General features: G+C 36.3%; 1 protein-coding gene across 2 annotated transcripts in view; it reads right to left on the bottom strand.

Annotated features, from left to right (window-relative positions):
* The window catches only part of TRAPPC9 (trafficking protein particle complex 9), a 964,950-nt gene that overhangs the window by 899,502 nt on the left and 51,368 nt on the right, over positions 1-14,080 (bottom strand). For both annotated transcript variants that reach the window (XM_027844988.1, XM_027844994.1), the window contains 2 exons: positions 4,440-4,561; positions 2,451-2,576 (listed from right to left, as the gene is read on the bottom strand). In XM_027844988.1, coding sequence (XP_027700789.1) covers positions 2,451-2,576; positions 4,440-4,561 — 248 coding nt within the window. The remainder of the gene's footprint in view (positions 1-2,450; positions 2,577-4,439; positions 4,562-14,080) is intronic.

Here is a 14,080-nt window from a genome sequence, read left to right as displayed (position 1 = left end):
GAATGAATTATAGGCTCACAGATGCTCAGAATTGGAAGGGACTTCAGAGGTCATCCAATCCAACCACTACCTGATCAGGAATCTATTCAACAACATCCCCAACAATCCAGGCTTTGTTTGAAGACCTCAGGTGATGGGAACTTAGTAGGCTAAACCTTAAATAAAGAGCTATATAAATGCAAGAAGTAGTTATACCAATCCTAATTTTGGACAATACTAATCGTCAGGAAGTGATTCCTCTTGCCCACTCAAAATCTACCCCTCTGCAACTTCTACAAATTGCTGCTAGTTCTGCCCTCTAGGTTCAAGCAAAGCCAGTCTAATCATTTTCCAAATATTTTAATAGATTCAGCATATTCTTCCAAAGTCATTCCTTCTCTAGACTAAACATCCCTAGTTCCTTCCACAAATCCTCCAATGGGATAGTGTATCCTTCTACAGGGTTAGTTTCTAATTTCCTCACCATCCTGCCCTTTTCTCAATGTGCTCTAGCTCACCAAAGTCCTTTCTAAAACCCAGTACCCAACACTGAATGTAGAATTCCATGAGGTCTCACTAGAGCAGAGAATAATGGGTCTATCACCTCCCTTATTCTGGACACTAACTATGCTTCTGTGAATGCTAAGATTAAATCAAATTAGCTTTTTTTGGCTGCTACTCTTCCCACTGTTGACCTATCTTGCCTTTGCAATCCCTAAACCCCACTTTTTCCTCCAGTATTTTTCACATTAACCATAATCTAGCCATGTCTACCATAGCCTGTATTTGACCAGTTGATTTTTTAAACTCACGTATAACACTGTAAATTTATCCCTACTAAATGATATCTTAATTCAATGTTGGAACTAGGATGAGCCAAAGTTTTCTAAAGTCCCAAGATCTTTCCAGTGTGCCACCCAAACTTTCCAACATCGGAAACAAAATAAAAACACTATCTTGAAAATTATCACATTTTATTTCGGAGTGAAAATATCTGATAGACTTTATTTTTGTTGGCCCTCTCTAGTGCTAAGAGCAGGAAGGAGACATGCATTCTAGTTATGATAACCTCTCTGTGTTTTTTAATCTATAAACAAGTTCAGTGTCTTCTGATTCTGAAGTTAACATGATTATCAATCCACTAAAAAAAATTTCAACAAACAAGTCTCTATTCTCATTCAATTAGTCAAACCATATTTTGAAAGGATGGCATCAAATTTTGAATTCTAGAAATTAAGTACTAGAAACCTAATAGACCCACACATTATTGTGCAGTATTTGTATTTTGTATCATTTCTAACCATTCTGGAAGACATTTTGAAATTAAGTAAGAAAAAAAAAATCACTGAAGAATTCCTATCCTATAGCAATTCCTCTACTGAGCATATAAGGCAAGAAGGTCAAAAAGAGAAAAACAAAGTATCACATATGTACGTATTATAGAAATGGGGCAGCTAGGTGGTACAGTGGATAGAGTTCCAGGCCTGGAGTGAGGAAGACTTATCTGAGTTCAAATCCAGCCTCAGACACTTACTAGCTGTGTGGCTCTGGGCAAGTCACTTAACCCCATTTGCCTCAGTTTCCTCATATGGAAAATGAACTAGCGAAGGAAATGGGAAACTACTCCAGTATCTTTGCCAAGAAAACCCAAAATGTGGTCATAGAGATTTGGACACAACTGAAAACAACTGAACAACAACAATGGCAGCATAGATAGAGACAGAGATGATACAAACATATCAATAAAGATTTTTTAGCATAAAAAATCTGGAAACAAAATATGCAACAAATGATTGGGGAAAGGCTAAATAAATTATGGTATAAGAACAAAAACATGGGAAGTGTCATGTAAGGTGATTAAGATTAAAATAACAAAATAAAGAGAACCATATATGCAATGATTAAAATAATGAAAAGGTAAACAACACTAAAAGGCAAACAAACAGATTTATTTCAATAATCAATCTGGGTCAATGAACATATGATGAAACACAGCACACTCTTCTTGGAAGAGAGGTAAGGAACCACAGGAAAAGGATGTTATACATGCTGTCAGATTCAACTAATTTATTGGTCAATTTTGCTGAATTGTTTTTCTTTGCTACAAAGACCAACTAAAATTGGGGTAAGAAAGAGAAAAATCAGGAAACAACCCATAGTACAGAAAGTAACAGTCATGATGAATTCTTTTTTAAATACTGTAAATGTCAAGTCATGCTGAATTAAACACTTTAAATTGCATCAAACAACTGATGGTTCCATTTTTTTTATTATAATTTCATTAGCTTTAACTAAGCTAAATCAAATTCCGATAGACAACAACGAACCATAAATGCATCAGCATTATGAGTATGGATGCAGTATCAATACTACTCCAGTATTGCATCAGCCTATTCACTTAACCTTGGAATCATTTTATTTGTATCCAGTTAACTAACAATGCAAGATCACAGATATCATTACATCCTTACCTGGCGAAGGTTGATATAAACAGCATTCTGGAGAAATTCTGATGCTTCCATGCTCCTCTTCTGAATTGCGAGGACTCTCACTGCTTTGACACAAGCTTCCAACTCAATTACACCAGCATTCTTATACTGAAGGACATGAGAGAGAAACTTAAGAAAATTCTAATAAATAAAAGAGGCTTCTGACCTTTCAGACTTTAAAACCACCAGTTCTGCTCAATAAGACACACCAATTCTTTTTGGTTAGCCTAAAACTGAATTACTACAATTGAAGAGTGGAAAATTAATCAAGTGTACAAAATGTCACTATCATCATTGCTCACATTTTTATAGCACTTGGAGGTTTGAAAAGTACCTTCCTCGAAACAGCCCTAAGAGGTAAGTAGTAGAGCTATAACAATCCATTTTTTCTTTTATAAGAAAATTAAGACTCAGAGAAGTTTCCTAGCCCACAGTCACCCAACTAGGAAGTGTCAGAGGTGGAATTCACCCCCAGGATCTCCTGGCTCCAATGGTCCAGTTTTATTTCTCTAAAAAGGGCAGGTCACTCTAGAGGAGAGGACTCCACTCAGAAACTCTGGACCCCATTCCTGGCTCTGATATAGAGCAAGTATCATCTGAATTTCCCAGACAATGAAAATGAGGTTCGGAGACATGCAGCAACTTGTCCAAGGTAACTTATTAAAAACAGGTAATTATCAAACCCACTATGCAGTGGCAGCACATCACAGTGGGTAAAGGGCAAGACTTGGATCAGGAAAACTTGGGTTCAAGGGCAGATTGTGACATATTCGCTGTGTAAACTTGGCAAGTTACATACTTACAGTACTCTGGGCAAACTTTCTAAGACTATAAGCTGCAGGACAACTGCTAATTTCATTGGTGGAGAGCATTTCCTCATTAGGCATCCCTTACAATGATGAAATCACAGATACAGATCCAAATAAATAAATAAAAATTTTGTGCCTACCAATGAATACAAGGCAGGGATTAATTTACAATGTAGCTAAACCATTCAGAAGTTATGAAGCAAAGATATAATTTGATCACCTTTCCCATTCAATTACTTAATAATGTATAAAGCTGAGAAAAATTTCATGATTAAAGTCTTATAAAGGGCAACTCTGCCCATTTTTTCTCCCTCATCAATACATTTAATGTGCATATAATTTGCATTGTCATATATTTTATTAAAAAACCTATTTATACTTAAATGACTACCAACACATAAACCAAAAGTCTATCAACTTTTATATAGTGATTTAATAACATAATTTCAAAATGTCTGATCAGAATAATACCACAAATATTAATGGACTTTATTTTTCTTCAAAGCCCTTAAGATGGTTTCTATCAAAGTGAGAATGTGAGTCAGTTGAGTTTCCCTCCCTCTCCACCACCACTTTCTTGCTATCCACTGATCACCAAAAAAAAAAAAAAAAAATTTATACAAGCAATGACAAAAAAAGACATTTATCAAAATTGGGCCACGATATCAGAAAAGGACTGAAAATTGCCAATCTAGAAGAATGCAATGTTAGAAGCCAAGACCAAATTCTTTTCTAAACTATAATACTATCATTCATTTGTGGAATGGTAGGTAAAAGAGACCTCTGCTAAATGCTACAATTGTACTTCAGATGAAGCATTTAGCAGAGGTATCTTCTACCTACGCTTATTGATCACCTATGTGAGCTAAGTACTGGAAGAAATACAAAGTATGAGATAATACATGCTCTCAAGAGATATAGATAATACCAACTACCCTTGCCTAATTTGCAAAGATGCCGTGAGTGTGAAATAAGACACTAAATGTAAACTGTGTTCTGAAGACGTATAAATGTATAAATTCAAGGGACTGAAACATAGATATAAAAACAAAACTAACATACCTTTTTTTAAAGAGGGAACATGCTATCATATCATGTCGAGTCAAAGTTTCTGTCTGAAATGGTATGATTAAATGAAAAATTTTATATTACATGAAATCACCTTGCTATAATAAGAAATTGCTTCTTTATATTTATCAATGATGTCTTCAGGGCTAAGACAGTTCTTGGCACGTCCTATTTCTGTACTGGTGTCTGCATTTATGCCATTAGTGGTAAGAGCACCTGTAGAAAGGAAGGAAAAGAAATAACAATGTTATACTTCTTTTGTTTACTACCATCATTATTATTAAAAGCTGATGGTACAAATACGATTAGCTTTCATCATATCTGACAGAAATTTTTAAATCTCTTACAAATTTTAGTGGCCAAATCTTTTTAAAATAATGCTTTATCATCAGACCAAATGAATTAACAATAATTCAGAATAAGTTTTCATCCCTAGTAATAAACATGAAATTCATTAATGGAGGTAAGAAGTTTACAACAGCTAACTTAAATGTCCTTAAGATAATGACAAAATCATCATGCTTCATTCTATTTTTATGGCTCTCAATAACCAAAGGCCATACTACATGCAATCAACAGCTGTAGGCTGAATTTTACAGAAGTTTCCTTACAATTTTGTCAACTTCATATAAACATTTAGCAGAAGGTAACAGCAAAATATTAAAATTTTTCAGTCACATAAAGCAAAAGAGGATCAAAGAAAATATAGCACACATGCATATTTCACTTAAGTGAAGGAAGAAAGATCACACTAACACAGGACAATGAAAAAAAAAGGCTATTTATTCATTGGTATTGTTCTCCCCTTTATGACTGTGAAATAGTTAAACCAGGCCGAAGCAGGAAAAGATCCAATGGTGGTAAGAGAATGGAATGCCACACTACATTAGGGAAGGTTGCTGGATACCATAGCAAGCTCAGTGAAAGATGGGGTCATGACTAGCTTCTCTCTACCATAAAAGAATTCTGTCAAAGGCATGGAAGCCATAAGAGAATAAAACAGTTCCCCCCTCCCCTCCACCATCCCTTTTCCCTTTAGTGCTTTTATTCTCAAATGCCTTTTCCAGCTTTGAAACCATTCCTACACATTCCATTTCCTATCTCACCCTTTGGCTACGGTACCCTGGTAATCTTTGTCCAACTTAAACTTGGCAGGAACTCTGGTTTATTTTAACGATAATCATGTCTTCCTTTCCCCAAGGTAATTCTTCCTGGATCCTGCCAAAAGGCCTTAGTGGAAAAGTGTGAAAAATGGGGGCAGGGGTGAGGGGAGGTAACAAGGGGAAGGAAAGAATAGAAGGTTTCTTCTTTTTTTAAAACTTGACAGGGATACCAATGGCATTCCTTTCTGGTACTTAAATTTTAAAATGTTACTTGTAGGGCCATTAGCTAATCAAAGTATTTCTCTATTGTCCTGGAAACTCTGGTGATCCACAAGAGCTGGTCTTATTTTACATTATTCATATCTGTCATACGACAATCATAAACTTTTCTTTCCAGCACAAATTAACGATATCAAATAAAATATAGGCATTGTCCTATTGGTGTCTCACAGCAACTCAATTCCTCCCATCAGCTGTTATGATGTGAACACCAGCAGCAGCCTAAGGCAAACACAAGGGTGGGTGAGCCTGATGAAGAATACTTTAATATTCCTTATTATAAAATGCTTATATTTTTACTGCCCAAAATAATACTACTCTCCATGGCACCAAGGCATTTATTTTGCTATGTCAACTTAACAAGGGACAGTAACAGGGGGTGCAATTTTAAAACATTGTCTAGGATGTGCAATTGCTCTGTCCTGGACTTTGGGGCAGTGGGCAAGAAGTGTTCACTGAAGTGTTATTGAAGGTTTTTCTTCAAGAACACATGATGATAAAGGTGCTCCATGAGGTCTTCTGCCTAATCCAAATGGTCCATAAGCCAAAAAAAAAAAAACTTAGATAGCTGTGTTCTAAAGAATTCTACAAAGACAGGAGTTCCTTAAGACTATCAAAGAACAACTGTTCTAAATAAAGAAAGGGAGCCACTGGTAAATAGAAATCTGTCAATGATCATTTTAACTTCAATATCTGGGCAGATATTACAAAAAGGCCCTAGAAAAATTACCTAGAACAGTACAATCTGTAGAAGGACAATAATCAAAATAGCTCTAAAAAGAAAATCATGTCAGATCAATTTAATTTCACTCAGTAATAAAGTAATAGGCCACAGAGACAAGTATAAGCAATAAAAGAAATCTGTCTCAACTTATACGGCTTCCAATGGCATTCAATAACACACTCACAGTTAAGGTACTTATTTAGTCCTGAGTGCTGACTTTCAGGGCTAAACCAGGGACAGGCCAAAAGCATAGGTTAAGGGAAAGGAAAAAGAAAAGGATCAAGTAGGAGAGCACCAAAGACGGAGATGAAATAAAACAGAAGTTGAGAGAAAATGAAGCAGTGACTAAAACAAAGACAAAAGACATAGAACAGAGAAAGAGAAAGAACCATGAAAATGCTGTGCCTATATCTAGTCTGGTGAACAGAGAAATGGGACCATCCACAGCAATCATTTATCCATATTGTACCTCAGGTGGGTCAACTGGTTGAAGTACTAAGACTATGTTCATTAAGTATATAGATAACACTGGGAAGAACACCCTGAAATACATGACCATAGAGAAAAGAATGTTAGCACTAGAAGGGACCTTCAAGATCACCTAGCCTAGTGGTATCAAACAAATAGAAACAGATGTCACTAATCCCTACATAAGAACCCCTACTGCCACATATTGACATAAAACCACATATTAACATCATTGATATTCTGTTGTACTTTTTTTATTTTCTTAAATATTTCTCAATTACACTTTAATAGGGTTTGGGCCTTACGTTGCAAGGCTAGCTTCGTTTGATATCTCTGATTTAGTCCACCTCCACTTACTTTTACAGATGAGGAAAACAAGGCCTGTGTAACCCTGTAACCTTCATTCTCGAAGAAGACCAATGATATCAGCATGGTGATGTCTTGACTTGCAAGTGAATTGGATTTAAGAAAGGCAGAGCTGTGCAGAATCATCAGCCATACTGAGTCCTCCAAAGTCATCAGAGTCCAGTGGCAAGATACAGGTCAAGACGACTGGCTATGGCCCCAGATGCAGTGGGAGACTTTGGCCTTTTTAAGCGAAAGTCTTTCCCAGGTCTCAGTTTGTTTAAGGCAATGTCCATTAGTGTCATTAGTTTGAGGCAGTGTCCATTAGGAAACCAAATTTCCTAACTTCTGATCTAGTTCGCTAAATATCCTCCCCCTGGCCTATCAGAAAGATACTGCTTACCAAACCTGAATATGACATATAAGTAATTCTGCTCTAACATCTCTCAACATCTGCTAAATATGCTGTCTTGGTGTACATTTTTTTTTTTTTGGTTTGGTTTGGTTTTAAGATTCATATACAAAACTAGAGTCTAGAGGACCAGCACAAAAATTATCAGAGTAAGAGAAAAACCAGTCCTAGAGAAAAGATTAAATGAATTGTGGCTGTATAGGCTAAAGAATCTAAGACAACACCAAAAGACTCATGATGGAAAATGCTATCCACATCCAGAAAAAGGAACTATGGAGTCTGAATGCAAATCAAAGCATACTATCCGCTTACGTTTTTGTTGTTTCTTTTTTCTCATGGTTTCTCCCATTGGTTTTAATTCTTCTTTACAACATGACTAATGTGAAAATATGTTTAATATGAATGTATATGTAGAGCCTATATCAGATTGCATGCCATCTTGGGGAGGGAAGGGAAGGGAGAGGAAGAAAATTTAGAACTCAAAATCTCATAGAAGTGAATGTTGAAAACTAAAAATAAATAATTAAAAAAAAAAAGAAAATGGAAGAAGATAACAAAATATTGTACCCAGTTCAGGTCTGCAGGAAAAACATAGAAACAAAAACACACAAAGGTTTATGACAGATTTTATCAGGAATAAATACTAGGCAGAGGCAGCCAAGCACAGTAGACAAAGAATTGGTTTAGAAGCCAGGAAGACCTGAGTTCAAGCCCCATCTCTAACACACACTGGCTGTGAGACCCTGTGCAAAATCACCAAACTTCTCAGTGATCCAGGCTACTCTCTGAGACTATAAATTTTACGGAATGTACTAGCTTAAGCTGGTGGAATAGATTTCCTCATCAAGAGAGTTCTATCTATGCCAATGCAGTCACATAGCAACTAATCCCTATCCCTAAATATTAGGCCCTGAGGCAATGCCCTATAAAAAGCATAAAACTAGTACAATACAATGTTTTAAATACACATAAACACAGAAGAAAAAACGGGAGATTAAAAGGTATATGAGCATATCTCACATCTTCATTAATTCTTTAAAACTAAAACCAATTGTAATGTTGCAGAGTCTGAATGGTGGTTCTTTATTCTTCTCATGCTCACTGCCCCCCTTCACTCTTAGAATCAAAGAACTGCAAATCAAAAGGGGCCTTGGTAAACATACAAACTCCTAAGGCAGTTCATTCTCTTCTTCAAAGTTCATTCTTCCTTAAAGCTAAAATCAGCTTTCCTGTAGCCTTTACCTATTGGTCATATGCTAATCCAAACAAACAATCAATAAGCATTTATTAAACCCCTACTATGTGCCAGGCACTAGAGATACAAAGACAAAAGTGAAACAGGCCTGCCCTTAAGAAGCTTACAGTCTATCAGGGAACAGCACGAACATATATAGTTATAACTAAAATAGACAGAAGGTAATTGTGGAGAAAGGCATTAGCAGCTGAGGAGATCAGAAAAGGCTTCATTTATTCTCTGGGGTCAAGGAGAACAACTAATTCCTCTTCTACATTATAACTCCTCAAATATTTGAAGAGAGAAAACATGTTCCCATGCTATCAGCCTTCTCACCAAGATAAATCCAATGCTTTCAATTGATCCATAGCTTCTGGTCCTTTCACAATAAGTTATCCTCCTTGACATTATCTCCAGCTTGTCCCTGTCTTTTATTAAATGTGCTAATGAAAACTGGAAACTGTATTCCATATGTTGTCTGCCCAAGGCAGAGTATAATGAGACTATCACCTCTCTTTTCTATATTCTGTACTGGTACAAATGCAAACTAAGATTGCACCCACAAAAAACCATTGGCTTCTATGCAACACTAAGTTATATTGAGTAATCAGTCCCCCAAAACTCTGTCTTTTTATATGAACAACCAACCATCTAGGCACTTCTCCCCAATCCTTTAATGTGCAACTTATTTTTTTAACTTAAGTACATAACTGTATATTCACCTCTACTTAATTTTATCCTATTAAAATCATTCTATCATTCCAGTCTGTTCAGATCTTTTTTAGATCCCAATCTGTCATCCAATATCTTAACTATATCAGCCAATTTCTTGGGAACAATGGACTTGATAAATATGCTATCTGAGCTTTCATCCAGCACCAAGGAATCACGTAATAAATGTTCGTTGAATTAAATGAATGAGAATGTTGAATAGAACAATGAGAGATCCCTGGGATCCCTGGGACCTTCCTCCAGAGTGACATGATCTATAAACAACTACTTTTTGGGGCTAGTTATCTAACTGGTTCTCAATCTACCTAACTGTACTATTTATTATACAGTTCACAATAATGTTAGGGGAGATTTTATGAAATGCCTTGCTGGAATCCAAGTACATTATGTCCATGCTACTCCCCTAATCTACCAATAGAATAAAAACCCTTTTCTTGCTAACTCTCCCCTAATTTCTTATTCTCCCCCTCCCATACCTTCTCTTTCTAATAATGTTTCCATGGTACTGTCCTCTAACACTGATTCATTAGATTGTGAGTTCCTTGAAGGCAGGGACTATCTTTCACCTCTTTTTTGTATTCTCACTTCTTAGTACAATGCCTGGCACATAGTAGGTGCTTAATAAATGCTTACTGACTAATGCCTGATTAACATCATGTTTTTACAGAACCAACTTTGGGTTGGGACCTATCTGTACAACAAAGAGGTAATGAAATAATTGTGAGTGAAACATTAATTAAAAAAAAACAAGCACCTAAATATGTCTAAGCTTGTCATAAATTTTTTTAAAAAAGCAGTCTTGCCAAATTTCTAAAGAAGCTGACACAATGATATTAACTTATGCTTCCACAGATTTTTATGGCTTACAAAGTACCTTTACAACCATTTTCTCACTGAGGCTTCAGAAAAAGGCTGGAATTATCCCCATTTTATTGAAAGGGACACTAAGGACCACAGAGTTAAAAAGATTTGCCCAGGGCCATACAGCTAACAACGAATATAGAAGTACAACCAGAATATGTATCTTCTATTTTTTCCAGGTACACCATGTTGAAACATTTTAAAAATCTGAAATCTTTCTCAACAATCTCAATAAACTCTTAAAAAATAGGGGGGAAAACTAAACTATAGTCAACTCTCGATGTAAAAAGAGGAGGAAAACTAGAAATCACAGTCATCTAAGTCTGACACTAACTCAACATAATGAGAAAAAAATCTATACCTCAAAGACATTGGAATTCTGGGCATAAAACAGATCGAATTCAGTCCAAATTGTGCTAGACAGAAGTGATGCTGTTTTTTAATAGAATTCTAAAATTAACAGATGGTGGAAAAGCAGAAAATGCTATATAAAAGGGGAAAGGAAATGAGTTCTTTCTTCCATGAAATACTTATATTACTTTTCTTTTCTCCCCCACCCTCAATTTCAGGGTCCCATTCAAAAACATTGAGAGGTCTGAAAGAGACCCAGAGATATTCAAGGATTCCATGGGAATACTAACACGTTTATTTAGTTAGGGGTACTAATTGTTTTCATCAAGACACCTTGATTAAATCCTACTTTTCATACTACCTGTGGAACCACAGACAAGTCACAACCACTCCTTAGTTTCCTCATCTGTAACACAGATAATACCTATAATACGTAACTCACAGGGATATTAAAAGACACAAATGAGATGTCACAAAATGCTTTCTGAACATTACAGTAGCACAAAAATGTTAGCTATTTATCATTATTATTATTATTATTATGTACAGACTTAGAGTCATGGAAAATTCAGGAGCAAAGTTTAATATAGCACTGTGAAACCAGCATATTTTCTATTAATGGATGCAGACGAGTGGGATTTTCTACATAGTTGAACAGTTTTATGACCCTTAAATCACTCACACACACACACACACACACACACACACACACACCCCATATGATCCCTGGTTAGTGAGATGACAATGTAAAGGCCACCATGGGAAAAAAAGCTGCTACTAGGAAAAGCAACCTATTTCACTTTTGGACAGCTCTCATAAGTAAGAGTGTCCTCACCTGAACCAAAATTTGCCTCTCTATTTCACTATTTCACTTTTCTTTTTTTTCATTCTGCATTCAAGTATTTCACAGAGCAGGAGTCAAGAAGACCCAAGCTCAAATTTGGCCTCAGACATTAACTGTGAACCCTGGGCAAGTCCCTTTATGTCTGTTTGCTTCAGTTTCCTCAACTGTAAAATGGGGATAATAATAACACTTGTTGTGAGGATCAAATGAGAAAATAATTGTAAAGCACTTAGCATGGGGCTAGGTATACAGTTAAGTGATTTGAAAATGCCAGTTATTATCATTATTATTATTATTATTATTATTATTATTATTATTACTAAAGTCTCCTGCAATACCAAAGTATTGCCTAGTGGTGACTAAGTCCTCAAAGGCCATGCCAACAGAGCACAGGCTTTGGCAGCTCCTACCAAGCCCAAAAGGATTTGAAAACAGGAGCAGCTCATCACCAAAGCTGACCACTAGGTGATGAACCTTTTCAGGTACAACAGCCCACAAAGATTATCTAAGGTATAGATGGGCTTTGATCTAATTTGCTAAAGGAAGTCACCCATACCAAGGAAATCACAGACCTGTGAAGTGTTGAATTTAATGTTCCTTATGCAAGGTTGAGATGAGAATGATCAAATCAGGTTTGCCCTGAAATATCATAAAATTATTCTCCATCAGTGTATTTACTTTGTATCTATTTGTAGTAACTAAAATGATCTACAGGAAAATCACACTGAATATTTTCAGCTCTCAGTACCAATCACTAGAAATGGACCTTGTGGTGATGCAAACAGGTCATTAGCACCAGTAAAATAACGAGAGTCTGAAAGACAGAAAAAGAAAGATAAGGACAGAGGAGAAGAAAGGCAGAGGAAGAGGCAGAAGGGAAGGAGGTGGGGAATGGCTTCACACACTGGTCCAGTATTTTTGTATTGGCCAGGCACAAAATAAAACTTTGCTTCAAACATAGGACACTGATATCCATTTATCTCTACTAAAACCATAGGAATTTGGTTGGCTGATTTCCCTAAGTTAGCCAGCCAGTAGGCTTCCCAAATCCCATGAGAAGTGAAAGATTTGGCATTTCCCCAGTTTATATGGTGTAGAGAAAAGAATGAAGGTCTTTGAGTCAAAAGGAGCAGTGTGATCTTGTATAAGTTGTCTCATCTCTCTGGGACTCAATTTTCTTATCTGTAATATAGGAACAATTATACCTGTAATACCTCCTCAAAGGTTTTTGTGAGGCTCAAATGAGAAACTGCAAAGTGCTTTACAAAACTTCAACTGTGGAGATGCCTGTTTTTGTTTCACTATATAAAGGGGATAATAAGATGCACTCCTTACTTCACAGGGTTGGGATGGGGTGGGGGGGAGAAATCACTTCATTAAATGTAAAACACTATAAAAATGTCTTCTATTTGGCTAATTTTCTGCAAATATTGATAGAAAAGGATTCCCTTGGTGATTTTTTTACAAGCTCTCTCCAGTAAAATCCTGAACCAGAAATCATGCCATCAGAACCTAAGTATTATCAGTTTAGGCTAGCCAGTGTCTAAAATGAAGATACTGCTTTGGACCACAATCACTCACATTGTCCAAATGTTAATAATGCCTGGCCAAATTCAGATATATATGTAGTTTATTCTCTTGGTCACTATATTTATATGTGCTTCAAACAACTTCACAAAAGTTTCCTTCCCTGCCACCTCTAAACATACCCAAGTCTCACCAAACTTGGAAAAAACCCTCATTAGATTTTGCCATCAACATAAGTTACTATCCTGTTATCTCCCCCCTCCCTTTCATAGTAAAATTCCTAAAAAAAAAAATTTGTCCTCACTGCTGCCACTTCCTTTCCCTCTCACTCATTTCTCAACCCTTTGCACCTTGTCACTCAACTGAAACTGTTCTCTCCAAAGTTACCAATGATCTACTAATTGCCAAATCTGACAGATTTTTCTAAATCCTCAAGCTTCTCAACCTCTGCAACATTTGACACTGCTCACCATCCTCTCTCCCAGATACTTTCTCTTCTCTGCGTTTTCTTGACACTGCTCTCTTTTGGTTGTCTCCCTATGTGTTAGACTATTCATTATTCTCTTTTATTATAATAATAATTATTATTATTATTATTTATTTATAGTTTTCACCATTCACTTCCACAAGATTTAGACCCCATCTCTCTCCTCTACCCACCCCAAGACAGCATGCTTTCTGAATACCCCTTCCCCCAATTTGCCCTCCCTTCTACCACCACCCTCTTCTTTTATTCCCTTCCCCTTCTATTTTTCTGTAGGGCAGGATAGATTTCCATACCCCTTTGCCTGTATATCTTCTTTCCCAATTGCATATAAAAACAATTTTAACAATGTTTTTAAAACTTACAGTTCC

Source organism: Vombatus ursinus, unplaced genomic scaffold (genome assembly GCF_900497805.2).
Source record: "Vombatus ursinus unplaced genomic scaffold, bare-nosed wombat genome assembly UNPS02005236.1, whole genome shotgun sequence".
In the NCBI taxonomy this organism is placed as follows: domain Eukaryota; kingdom Metazoa; phylum Chordata; class Mammalia; order Diprotodontia; family Vombatidae; genus Vombatus; species Vombatus ursinus.
Note: the sequence above shows the minus strand (reverse complement) of the source record. Positions and strands in the feature narration are given on the sequence as shown.